We start from the raw sequence: 13,727 nt of genomic DNA, 5'->3' as shown, positions 1-13,727 counted from the left end.
CTGTGGTCCAGGGTGTGGTCAGTCTGTCAGTCGGGGGGGCTGTGGTCCAGGGCGTGGTCAGTCTGTCAGTCGGGGGGGCTGTGGTCCAGGGTGTGGTCAGTCTGTCAGTCGGGGGGGGCTATGGTCCAGGGTGTGGTCAGTCTGTCAGTCAGGGGGGGGCTGTAGTCCAGGGTGTGGTCAGTCGGATGGACAGTGACATTGAACAGTGTCTTTTCAGAGTCCCTCTGAAAGATATTCAAAATATCTCTTGAAATAAAGATGACAACAGCAGAGCTTCACAGACACAAAGCTATGTTTTTACCAGAAATAAATCTCCATTGTTTCAGCAGAGTTCTCTGAGAGCTCGCATTTCCACCAGTGGGCAGCAGAGCAGGAACGAAGCAGAAAGGGCCACAACCACAGACTCCCCAAAATCGGCGCCATGACTCAGGACTTCAGGGCTCAGCGGTCCGGGAACGAGCTCTGCACCAGAGCCAACAACACTGTCGCGCTTGTATCCCAGCTTGCCACTCTTCCCAAGGAGCACTGCACTCTGGGAGCTCTAGGCGTAGAAGGTGTCACATTTGGCCACCTGGCAGAGCATGGTCATGGCAAAGGCCAGGCCCAGGATCTGACGGAGAGACAGACAGCGTGTCAGACAAGGAAAGACTGATGAAACCATGACGGCCAGCAACAGACACACCACTCCACACTCGGGCGACAGCCTGCTCGGACCCCAACAGCATGCCAGCGAGGTGACGAGCTCAGATGAGCCGTTATATCATTTGTACTGGCGATGGTTGAGAAACAGGTAGCGGAACAGGTAGTCAGACTGTGTCAAAGGTCAAGGGCCCCTCTTAAAGGAACAGCAGCTGGACAGTGCCCCTGGCTCCACAGCATCCTAGAGGCTAGGAGGACAGCTGGACATTCTGTCCCCAGACAACATGTGGATATAGAGGCTTCCTGACTGAGATTTTAGGAAAAGGAAAAAACAATGTGTAGATCAGGTGGGTAGCTGCGTCAGCATGCATAGGCTACAAAGGAACAAGTAATAGGTTTATTCCATGCTGATAAAAGTAATAGGTTTATTCCATGCTGAAAAAAGAGAAGACTACAGAAACCAAAATTATCCTGCAGCTAGGATCACACTTTCCCCCTTCTCTTAACGACAGACTACTTTTCTTCTAAATTCTCTCTATTCAATGGAGGTTTCATTTCACACCTCTCTACACCTATCCTGACTCCTGACTTCACACCTCTTGATTGGCCTCTCTTTCTGTCCCCTGCTCCCACCCCTCGCTCCTCCTCTCTCCCAGCCTTTGTTCTCCCACTACATTACCTTTGCTTACTGCCCTGTCTTTCTCACACCTGAAGAAGGCTCCACGGCCGAAACGTTGTGTTTTCTTTCCTCTTTTTTCAGCATGGAATAAACCTATTACTTGTTCCTTTGCAACCGATGTGTAGATGACTTGTTAACTTGCAGGTGAAGTGGCTTATGTGCGGCACGTTTCAGCACAGACTCCAGCTCCAGGCAGCCAGTTCTGTGGAAGAGTGGCCAGCAGGTGGCACTGTGGGCTCAGTGTTTGTTTTTCGTGGTTCTGGGTATTTGTTTTCACTGTTGGACCTGGTGTTGCGGATAATCCAGTGTTGTAGAATAAATATAAAAGCACCTCTTTCTGTTAAATGGTGGGCTTTTATAACAGCAGTGGAGGAGTCCTGGGAGGCCCTGAACCTGTCAGAAAGGGAGGAGTAGGGAAGACCCACAGACAGCCTGGCACTGTCCCGCTCACCTGAGTGACCCCTGTACACGGAGTGGAGCCCCACAGACAGCCTGGCACTGTCCCGCTCACCTGAGTGACCCCCGTACACGGAGCGGAGCCCCACAGACAGCCTGGCAGTGTCCTGCTCACCTGAGTGACCCCTGCACACAGAGCGGAGACCCACAGAGACAGCAGGTTGTGCTGCATCCAGCTCTTCACCTGCTTGTAACAGGGCTGCAGACAGACAGACACAAGTCAGGATTCTGCACATTCCCTCTCTGTCCCCCCTCCTCCTCTCCCTGGACCCCCGGTCTCACCGCTGTCCACCAGGTGTCTGGACGCTCCAGTCCGCAGTTCTCACTGTACTCCAGGCAGCAGGAGTCTGGCACACGCGTGTCATTGTACACGGAGAACCAGTCTGTGTGATTGGACACACCACAGCACCGGAACTGTAACACACACATGAACAGATTCTTCTAAAAGTTTTCACCCCTGAGCAATGAGAAGTGCTGTTCCTACTGTAATTGTTAATTCATGAAATGAGTTGTTTTTCCCTCAGTTCACATAACATGAGTAGCCGTTTATAAGGGCAATGATTTTTATGGTGGAAAAATGTATGAAAACAGAAGATACATTATTTACTGAAGTATTCACCACCATGAGTCAATACTTTGTAGAAGCACCTTTTGTAGCAATTACAGCAATGACTCTGCAGCTGTGTCTGCATCAGGGGCTCTCTGCTCACTCTTCCCTGCGGATCTTGATGGGGAGCATCAGTGAACCACAATCTCCAGGTTTTGATTTTTGGACACTCCAGTGTCTTCCTGGCTGCAGGCTTGGGGGACGTTGTCCTATTGGAATGTGAGTCTAAGGTCTTTTGTTGACTTAAACAGGTTCCCCTCAAGGATGTGCCTGTATTTGACTCCACTGATTGTTCACTCTCTGCTGACAAGAGCCCCAGTCCTGCTGCTTCATGTAGGGATGGTGTGTGTCTCACAAGGTGATGAGCTGAGTTCAGTTTAGCCTGGCATAGCGCTCACTTTTTTTTTTTGTCAGTCGCTGGTCTCTGGGTGTGTCACTGGTCATGTTCTTTATTAACTGCACCTAACTAAGCTCCTGGAAGCTTTCAGCACCCTAGATCTATTTCTACACTCCCCCCCCCCACCCAGATCTGGGGCTCCTCAGAGCAATACGGCAGCTCAATTGAGGATCCTTCTACAGACAGCAACACTTCTGAAATCAGGTCAACCAGCTGAACTGACCGCAAGTGGACACAAGCGTTAGAGTGAATTCGCAAGGAAACTAGATGCCACCAGGCTCAATCTGAGGTGTCATAGCGAGGGAGCGAATCCTTATAAAACCCAGACCTCTCAGTGATTTGTTTTAAATTAAATGTAAGAAATTATAACTTTCTTTCCACGTAGACACTATAGAGTAATTTGTGTTCCTTGGTGTATAAAAGTATTTCTATTTGAGTTTCCAACTCGGACTGTGGAGAAGTCCAAGGGGGTGAATACTTTCCGGTTCCTCTCCTGCCTGTGTGAGCTCTGGGAGTATTCAGGTTCGCCAGTGAGAATCAGTTCTAATGTCGGACTTGAAGAACAGCAATGACTGGCCGCCACAGGGCTGTGCTCACGTCTGTCTGGACGATGCTCCAGGCGTTGGTCAGGCCAATGTTCCCCTCGGTGCCAAAGAACTGCAGCCCCCTCTTCAGGTCAGCCTGGGCATAGCGGTCTATCTGCACACAAACACACATCAGGAGCAGAGCAGCGCTGCGCGGTGTCATGAGCCCTCACTTCTGGGGGACATGTTCTGTCCTGGTTTTAATAATTATAATTGCTCACACTAATACAGCGCTTTTCTGTACTCTCCACTCAGAGCTCTTCACAGGTAATGGGGATCCCCTCCACCCCCACCAGTGTGCAGCCCCCCCCGGATGATGCTCCACCCCCACCAGTGTGCAGCCCCCCCTGGATGATGCTCCAGTCCCCTCACACACACCAGCTCTCAGTGGGGAGGAGAGCAGAGTGATGAAGCCAGTTCAGAGAGGGGGGTTATTAGGAGGCCATGACTGGTAAAGGCCAGGGGGAAATGTGACCAGGATACCAGCGTTACACCCCTACTCTTCACAAGAGACGCCCTGGGATTTTTAATGACCACAGAGAGTCAGGACCTCGGTTTTATGCCTCATCTGAAGGACGGTGCCTTTTTACAGTATAATGCCCCATCACACTATACTGGGGCATCAGGACCCACAGAGACTGCAGGGTGAGCGCCCCCTGCTGGCCCCACTAACACCACTTCCAGCAGCAGCCTTAGCTTTCCCACAAATCTCCTGTCCAGGTACTGACCAGGCTCACACTTGCTGAGCTTCAGTGGGCTGCCAGCTGTGAGCTGCAGGGTGATATGGCTGCTGGTTTTTAAAGTATGAGCAGCAGATTGGTGCCCTGGCTTCAGTCTATCTGCGTGGAGTTTGTATGTCTTCCCTTGTGTTTATGTGCATTTCCTCTGGGTGCTCCAGTCCAAGACATAATAACTGTGGTATACGTGGCCCTGGGATGAGTGTGTCTGTATCAGTGTCCGTCCTGCGATGTACGCTGCCTTCCACCCAGTGCTAGCTGGGGGAGGCTACCCCCAGCCCCATGTTGGATAAAGTGGTTAGAAAATGGATGATTAGTGTTAGAGTTCATGCTGTAGAATCTGGCCAGTCACTGTGGTACCTTCAGGTCTGATGATGGAGTGTTCATTTGACACTGAGTGCCTCTACAGAGCAGAGTGAGGAGAGAGGACAGACTCTCTCTCAGTGACTTCAGAGGTTTTTCCTGTGAAGTTCCCAGGGGGTTACTCGCTCTGTGCAAAATGCCTCCAATCAATTGTGTTGTTTTAATGGCCTCTGTCTCCTCTCAGCCCAGTCGTCCTACTAACAGTGCACTGTCATCAATAATTCAGCTCAGAGAGAGGGAGGGCAAACAGAATGCAAGGGAAACTGGAAAGGAATTAGAGTGAAAGACTGGCAGGAAGAAAAGAGAGAGGCAGAGAGAGAAACAAAGAGAGGAGAATTCACAGAGCCTGGCCAAAGAAACTGGACACAGGCAGAGAGTGAGCCTTTCTCTCTATAATAATAATAAAACAGAGGATGTTTACACAGAGTTTCACCCTCAAATAACCTTGAGTTTCTCACCACTGAGTAATCCCACACTCACTAGGGAGGGAGAGGAGGAAAGAGCTGAGCAAAGCAAAGAGGAGAAAGAGGAGACACAGAGGAGACAGAGCTGAGAGAAGAGGAGACAGAGCTGAAAAACTCCTGTACACAATAGTGAGCTCACCTCTTCCTTGTAGGCGAAGAAGAGGATGATGGACAGAGCCTCCAGGAGGAAGATGAGCAGCAGGAGAACGAAGAACTGTCGAGAGAGAGAAGCGTACAGTGAGCTCATGGCAGGAGAGGGTCGTACATCAGTTTCTTAAAATCCTACTGAGCTCTGACATGAGAACTCATCAACACTGCTGTAACTGTCCTTGACCACTCTGATCGAAGCAAGTTCTCCTGTCATTGTCAGCAGTGATCTGGAGGAGGATGAACAGGAGAGAGAGAGGGTCTCTATAAGGGTCACACATACTGAGCACCGAGCAGCTCTCTCCCTGCACCTCCTGTTGCTCTTGCCTCTGTCTCCCTCCTCTTCTCTCAGATAGTCTCAAAGCTTTCTCTAAGACTCCTGGAGCCCTTCTTGGGAGCAAGGAGCAGGAAATGATCTTTCTGGATATACTGGGCACAGATATGATAGTGTTTTTCCAGTTCAAGGAATAGAGACACAGGGGCTGTGCAGGTGTCTGAGGGACAGAGGTGTGGAATAGAGACACAGGGGCTGTGCGGGTGTCTGAGGTACAGAGGTGTGGAATAGAGACACAGGGGCTGTGCAGGTGTCTGGGGGACAGAGGTGTGGAATAGAGACACAGGGGCTGTGCAGGTGTCTGGGGGACAGAGGTGTGGAATAGACACACAGGGGCTGTGCAGGTGTCTGAGGGACAGAGGTGTGGAATAGAAACCCAGGGGCTGTGCAGGTGTCTGGGGGACAGAGGTGTGGAATAGAGACACAGGGGCTGTGCAGGTGTCTGGGGGAAAGAGGTGTGGAATAGAGACACATGGGCTGTGCAGGTGTCTGAGGGACAGAGGTGTGGAATAGAGACACAAGGGCTGTGTAGGTGTCTGGGGGACAGAGGAGTGGAATAGAGACACAGGGGCTGTGCAGGTGTCTGAGGGACAGAGGTGTGGAATAGAGACACGGGCTGTGCAGGTGTCTGAAGGACAGAGGTGTTCTCTCTCACTGCCTGGAAAACTATTCTGCTGTGCACTCAGCTGTTGCCCCTCTCTGATGGATGGAAGCTGAATGGACATGAAGCCTGCCCTGCTGTTCTGGGAGAGAGAAAACGACAGTTAAATCTCAATACATTGTACATTTTTCTCAGAGCAGTTTAGAACTATTTAGAGAACTTTCTCTGAATAGAAATGCACAGTCCCTTTTCCCCAGAACGTTATTATTGATGAAATGAAGTGGCTGTAATTCTTCAAAGCTCTAAAGGGGTCAGGTTCTGCCTGACTCATGCGAACAGAGTGCACAGTCAGTGTTTTGATAACAGACTGCAGATGGAGATAAAGGCTTGGGGTCCCTGGCAGGTCACAGTGAGAGGGAAACTACATCAATCCGTTTTTCCAAGTTTATAAATCATTCAAGGGACTTAGAATGAATGCAGTTGTGCAGTATGTGCAGGTAAGCTGTTCCTGAGCCGCGAGGAGGAGGGTGGAGGAGTTTCTCATCCTCAACACGAAGTGAGGCGGGCTTTGTACTCTGCAGCTCGTGACTGAGAGCTGGGAGCTGAGAGCTGACTGCCTCCAGAGACGCTGAGCAGAGCCAGCCTGGCTGACACTCACAGAGGAGCACAGCGACAATACAGTAGGAAATACACACTGCAGAACTACCTGCACCAGCTTCTACATGCACTAGGATTGGCCCGTTTGCCCAGTCCTCAGTTCAGTCCCCAGTCAGTCCAGTCCACAGCCCAGTCAGTCCAGTCCTCATTCCAGTCCTCAGTCCAGTCAAAAGCCCAGTCAGTCCAGTCTGCCCAATCCTCAGTCCAGTCAGTCCAGTCTGCCCAGTCTGCCCAGTCAGTCCAGTCCTCAGTCCAGTCAGCCCAGCCAGTCCAATCTGCCCAGTCCAGTCAGTCCAGTCCTCAGTCTAGTCTGCCCAGTCCTCAGTCCAGTCAGTCTAGTCCTCAGTCCAGTCCAGTCTGCCCAGTCCACTCAGTCCAGTCCTCAGTCCAGTCCACAGCCCAGTCAGTCCAATCTGCCCAGTCCAGTCACTCCAGTCCTCAGTCCAGTCCAGTCTGTCCAGTCCAGTCTGTCCAGTCCACTCAGTCCAGTCCTCAGTCCAGTCAACAGTCCAGTCAGTTCAGTCCTCAGTCCAGCCAGTCTAGTCCACAGTCCACAGACCCTGCTATACCAACACGGCACCAGGTGACGTTGATGCTGTCTGGCAGAGAGAGACTCACACTCAGGAGAAGGACCTTGTTCTCCCTGAAGGCCCCAACGCACCCCAGGCCGCCAACCACCATGATGATGGTACCCGTGGCGATGAGGAGGTTGGCGGCGGACAGGGAGGGGAATGAGGACGAGAGCGTGGCGAAGCTGCCCTGGGTGACGGCCAGCCAGATGCCCACGCCCAGTAGCCCACAGCCGCCCAGCTGCAAGCGAGAGAGAGAGCACACTGCAGCAGACCGCCGAGACAGGAGGAGAGAAAGGGAGGGAGACATGCAGAAAGAAAGACGAGGCGAGCTGTCAGGGTGTCCTCATTGCCTCCCTAGAAACACCAGCTGGTAGTGATCACCTCTCTTTCAAAATCAGCTAATCGCACTTGCTGCAAACCCACACAGAGAACACACACTGTCACACAGCCCTCTCTGTAAGCACACTGTGAATACACTGACATTGCGCTGTCACACAATACACTCTCTATAAACACACTGACACACAGCACACTCTATAAACACACTGACACACAGCACACTCTCTATAAACACACTGTCACACAGCACACTCTCTATAAACACAGTGACACACAGCACACTCTCTATAAACACACTGTCACACAGCACACTCTCTATAAACACAGTGACACACAGCACACTCTCTATAAACACAGTGACACACAGCACACTCTCTATAAACACACTGTCACAGCACACTATAAACACACTGACACACAGCACACTATCTATAAACACACTGTCACACAGCACACTCTCTATTACACACTGTCACACAGTACACTCTCTATAAACACATTGACACACAGCACACTCTATAAACACAGTGACACATAACACACTCTCTATAAACACACTGTCACACAGCACACTCTCTATAAACAGATTGACACACAGCACACTCTCTATAAACACACTGTCACACAGCACACTCTCTATAAACACATTGACACACAGCACACTCTCTATAAACACAGTGACACATAACACACTCTCTATAAACACACTGACACACAGCACACTATCTATAAACACAGTGACACACAGCACACTCTCTATAAACAGATTGACACACAGCACACTCTCTATAAACACACTGTCACACAGCACACTCTCTATAAACACAGTGACACACAGCACACTCTCTATAAACACAGTGACACACAGTACACTCTCTATAAACACACTGTCACAGCACACTATAAACACACTGACACACAGCACACTATCTATAAACACACTGTCACACAGTACACTCTCTATAAACACATTGACACACAGCACACTCTATAAACACAGTGACACATAACACACTCTCTATAAACACACTGACACACAGCACACTATCTATAAACACAGTGACACACAGCACACTCTCTATAAACACACTGTCACACAGCACACTCTCTATAAACAGATTGACACACAGCACACTCTCTATAAACACACTGTCACACAGCACACTCTCTATAAACACATTGACACACAGCACACTCTCTATAAACACAGTGACACATAACACACTCTCTATAAACACACTGACACACAGCACACTATCTATAAACACACTGCCACACAGTACACTCTCTATAAACACACTGACACACAGCACACTCTCTATAAACACAGTGACACACAGTACACTCTCTATAAACAGTTGGGGTGTTTAAACAGAGAGCAAGAATCACATGCTTTGCTCGTACTAAAATATTCAAATGTCCACAATAAAATAGTCAAAAGTATTTCAATCAGAGGGGATCTGTGTGGCTTTGACACACACAAAGGATAGCACAATGGGAGCATCCTTCATGTTAATATCTGGCTCAGTTCACAAGAACGTCAGGGAGTTTACAAATGAGAGACCACTGTGTGTGTGTTGTTCTTTTGGTTGTTGGTAGCTGACTGATCTGGGGACCACCCTGGGATCAATGGGCAGTTTGTTCCAGACACCCTCAACCCTTTGTGCAAAGAAATATCCTCATTTTCAGTTCTAACTACACACCATATTCATATTTCACACGTGGATCTTCGTGTCCACCCTCTCACTCTCTCACCCCTTCTCTCTCTCTCCCCCTCCCTCCCACTCTCTCACTATCTGTGTTTCAGTTGCTGTTAGTACTGAGCAGGGAAGGGGGTTATTAGGAGGCCATGACTGGTAAAGTCCAGGGGGAAATTTGGCCAGGACACGGGGGTAACACCCCTACTCTTTTCGAGAGACGCCCTGGGATTATTAATGACCACAGAGAATCAGGACCTTGGTTTTAAGTCTCATCGAAAGGACGGCACCTTTTTACAGTTTAGTGTCCCTGTCACTACACTGGGGCATTAGGACCCAGACAGACCGCAGGGTGAGCGCCCCCTGCTGGCCCCACTCACACCTCTTCCAGCAGCAGCCTTAGCTTTCCCAGGAGTCTCCCATCCAGGTACTGACCAGGCTCACACAGCTGAGCTTCAGTGGGCTGCCAGCAGTGAGTTGCATGGTGATAGAGCTGCTGGTTTGGAAGGGGAGATATTTTAAAGGTACTTTCAGTCTGTCACTCCTGACACACAGCTAGGGCTCTTGACCCTGTGTGGGACTGAACATCTCTCAGCAGGGAAACCCAGTACAAGTACACACTATATATGGGACAGGCAGGCAGGCCTGAGTCTCACATTACAGCACTGAGCCCTGTTCATATTAATTAATTACGATGAAAGGAGGTAAGTTGGGTATCACAGGTCTTTAACACATTAATGCAGAGAAACTCAGACACACAGCTGCATGACAGAGGAAGATACAGTCTGTGTATCTTACAATACCAGTGGCTTACTGTGGCTACAACAGCAGGGCGGATGAATCTTTAAAAGGTCTACTAACAGATTGGCACACTGAATCACACAGAGTCTCAGGGACACACAGCACAGTCATGAGAGAGGGACACAAGGTGGAAACAGAGTCACACTGCCCACAGCACAGGGCTGAGACTGAGAGAGGGACACAGGGTGGACACAGGGACATACTGCTGCCTCTCTTCACACAACTGAACTGTCCTCAATAAACATCCAGGAGATGAATAATTAATAAAGATCAATAAGATATTCCAGGCTGGCTGGAGCAGGAGGCCTCGATTGTTATTATTTTGAGTAGGAATCATGTTGTGGGCTGACGTTTCTCCTAATGGTTGCTGAGGAAGGTTATTTAAATGGGAGCAGCTGTGTGCTGGTTAGAGAAAATGAGCTTCCTCAGTGTTACAGAAGCACAGCGTCTCTGAGAAGAGAGTTGATAAAGCTTGAGTCTCGGGGGACGACACTGATTCTCAGAACTGTCTGTTTACATCTCTTCCCACCTCCAATCTGCCCACCCCACTACCACCCATCATCTCTGATGGAAAACTTCAAACAGAACTTTTACACAGTCACCACACTCCACACTGTCTGTCCACAGCCACCCCACTCCACACTGTCTGTCCACACAGTCTGTCCACAGTCACCCCACTCCACACAGTCTGTCCACACAGAGACAGGTCAGGAGAAGGAGCCGGTAAGACCACAGTGTTGTCCAGAGGTTGTGCCAGTGTAATCAATAACATTGTGATTTCTTCTGGAAAATTGAAACTTGATATCGAGACGCAGACAGAGACGCAGACGCACACAGAGACACAGACACACAGAGACACAGAAACACAGACGTGGACAGAGACACGGATGCACACAGATGCAGACAGAGACACAGATGCACACAGAGACACATACAGAGATGCAGACATAGACAGAGACACACACAGAGACGCAGACACAGAGACAAACAGAGACACAGATGTACTCAGAGACACACAGACGCACACAGAGACACAGAAGCACACAGAGACACACACAGAGACGCAGACACAGACAGAGATGCACACAGAGACGCAGACGCAGACACAGACACACAGACGCAGACAGAGATGCACACACAGACACAGAGACACAGACACAGAGACACAGACACAGACACAGACACAGAGACGCAGACAGAGACACAGAGACGCAGACAGAGACGCAGACACGGAGACAAACAGAGACACAGATGCACTCAGAGACACACAGAGACACACAGACGCACACAGAGACACAGAAGCACACAGAGACGCAGACGCAGACAGAGATGCACACAGAGACGCAGACACAGACACACACAGACACACAGACAGAGATGCACACACAGACACAGAGACACAGACACAGAGACACAGACACAGACACAGAGACGCAGACAGAGACGCAGACACGGAGACAAACAGAGACACAGATGCACTCAGAGACACACAGAGACACACAGACGCACACAGAGACACAGAAGCACACAGAGACGCAGACGCAGACAGAGATGCACACAGAGACGCAGACATAGACACACACAGACACACAGACACAGACAGAGATGCACACACAGACACAGAGACGCAGACAGAGACGCAAAAGCGCTCCCTGACTCACCCAGAAGACCAGGTTGAACAGCACCATGAGACCCTTGACGGTGCCCAGGCAGGCCCTGGCCAGTCTGCAACGCTGCAGTTCCAGCAGCAGGATGAAGGACAGGTCCAGGTAGAACACCACGTACTTGTTGCCCTTGGGGGAGGTGTAGCGGCCCTTGGTGGTCTGGGGCCCGGGGGCCGCATGGAGCCCAAAGCTGAAGGGGCTCCCATAGCTGCTGCTGTAGCGCCTGAAGGGGTTGGGGGGTGGGGACCCCGGCTTGCTGTCCAGAGAGGGGCTGCGTCGGTACGGAGTCTCGTCCGTGCTGGAGCGCCGCATGGTCAACAGGTCCAGCCCAAACCCAGGCCAGAGTGACCAATGAGCTGGAGAACAGCCCAGACACGAGTGACCAATGAGCTGGACCACAGCCCAGACACGAGTGACCAATGAGCTGGAGAGCAGTCCAGACACGAGTGACCAATGAGCTGGACCACAGTCCAGACACGAGTGACCGATGAGCTGGAGAGCAGTCCAGACGCGAGTGACCAATGAGCTGGACCACAGTCCAGACACGAGTGACCGATGAGCTGGAGAGCAGTCCAGACGCGAGTGACCAATAAGCTGGACCACAGTCCAGACACGAGTGACCGATGAGCTGGAGAGCAGTCCAGACACGAGTGACCAATGAGCTGGACCACAGTCCAGACACGAGTGACCAATGAGCTGGAGAGCAGTCCAGACACGAGTGACCAATGAGCTGGAGAGCAGTCCAGACACGAGTGACCAGCCAGGTCCACCTCAAGACCAAAATACTCCTCAAACCTCCGACAAGACAAGCTGAGCCAAACACAATCCTCTCAAGGTCGAACAGAATTCCAGGCAGATTCTCCAGCACCATCCAAGGTCCGATTTTCAAACACCTGAGATCAAGCCATGGGCCAAGAGAATGTGCACACACAGGTGTGATCCGACCCGGAGACGCAGATTCACTGTGGGTGCCTGTGTGTGCACTACTGTGAGTGTGCGTGTGCACTAATTTGTGTCTGTTTACAGCTGTGTTTGTACTTGTTCATTGCTGTGTGAACAACTATTACTGTGCACTGATTTGTCTGTTAACCATTATGTGTCTGTATGTGCAACAACTGTGTGAGTTTCCATGACAACTGTATAAGCGTGTGTGAGTGACTGTGTGTGCACGACTGTGTGTCTGTGTGTGTGCACAACTGCGTGTGAGTGTCTGTGTGAGTGTCTGTGTGCAGTACTAAATGTGTCTATGTGTTTGGGTGTACAGTGAGCCAGACACCCCACTTCCGAAATACCATGCAGGCAGAGATATTCTTCAGTTAACTTATCGTGTTAGTGAACTCATCTCATTTGCCAATTTCTTGCTTGGCCAAGCATCCCGTTTGGATTTTCTGTAGCACGTTTTCTCCTTTCCCTGTGTATCAGTGCAATTCCAGCACTATGGACAGTAACAGTGTGTCATCCCAACCCCTTCCCTGAGTGCCAAGGTTGCTGACTGTTGCAGATGGATTCACTGCGCCAGGAGGAGAACGTTTGGGGAAGGAAGAGAAATGATATTCTGGCCGAGCAGGGGGCAGGTCACTTGCGCACGCTGGCGGACAGGCTGAAGTCAGGCAGCAGATCAGTGAGGGAAAGATCAGCCACTGGCAGACAGGCTGGAGTCAGGCAGCGGAGCAGTGAGTGAAAGATCAGGCGCTGGCAGACAGGCTGGAGATGAGCAGCAGAGCAGTGAGGGAAAGATCAGGCGCTGGCAGACAGGCTGGATTCAGGCAGCAGAGCAGTGAAGGAAAGCCCAGCCGCTGGCACAGGCTGGATTCAGGCAACAGAGCAGTGAGGGAAAGCTCAAGCGCTGGCAGACAGGCTGGAGACGAGCAGCAGAGCAGTGAGTGAAAGTTCAGGCGCTGGCAGACAGGCTAAAGTCAGGTAGCAGAGCAGTGAGGGAAAGATCAGCCACTGGCAGACAGGCTGGAGTCAGGCAGCGGAGCAGTGAGG

The 13,727-nt window shown here is 50.7% G+C and overlaps 1 protein-coding gene across 1 annotated transcript; it reads right to left on the bottom strand.

The window, feature by feature from the left end:
- Window positions 1-517: 517 nt before the first annotated feature.
- tspan4a (tetraspanin 4a) lies at window positions 518-12,050 on the bottom strand. Its single transcript, XM_088934506.1, has 7 exons — window positions 11,736-12,050; window positions 7,284-7,475; window positions 5,066-5,140; window positions 3,376-3,477; window positions 2,057-2,188; window positions 1,890-1,973; window positions 518-610 (listed from the first exon to the last, which is right to left on the bottom strand). Exons 1-7 carry the CDS (start codon window positions 12,048-12,050, stop codon window positions 542-544), a joined length of 969 nt encoding a protein of 322 aa, XP_088790632.1. The 3' UTR covers window positions 518-541.
- Between the last annotated feature and the right edge of the window lie 1,677 nt (window positions 12,051-13,727).

This window comes from Atractosteus spatula, chromosome 16, assembly GCF_055471065.1.
Source record: "Atractosteus spatula isolate fAtrSpa1 chromosome 16, fAtrSpa1.hap1, whole genome shotgun sequence".
In the NCBI taxonomy this organism is placed as follows: Eukaryota; Metazoa; Chordata; class Actinopteri; order Semionotiformes; family Lepisosteidae; genus Atractosteus; species Atractosteus spatula.
This window is presented reverse-complemented; position numbering and strand designations above follow the sequence as displayed.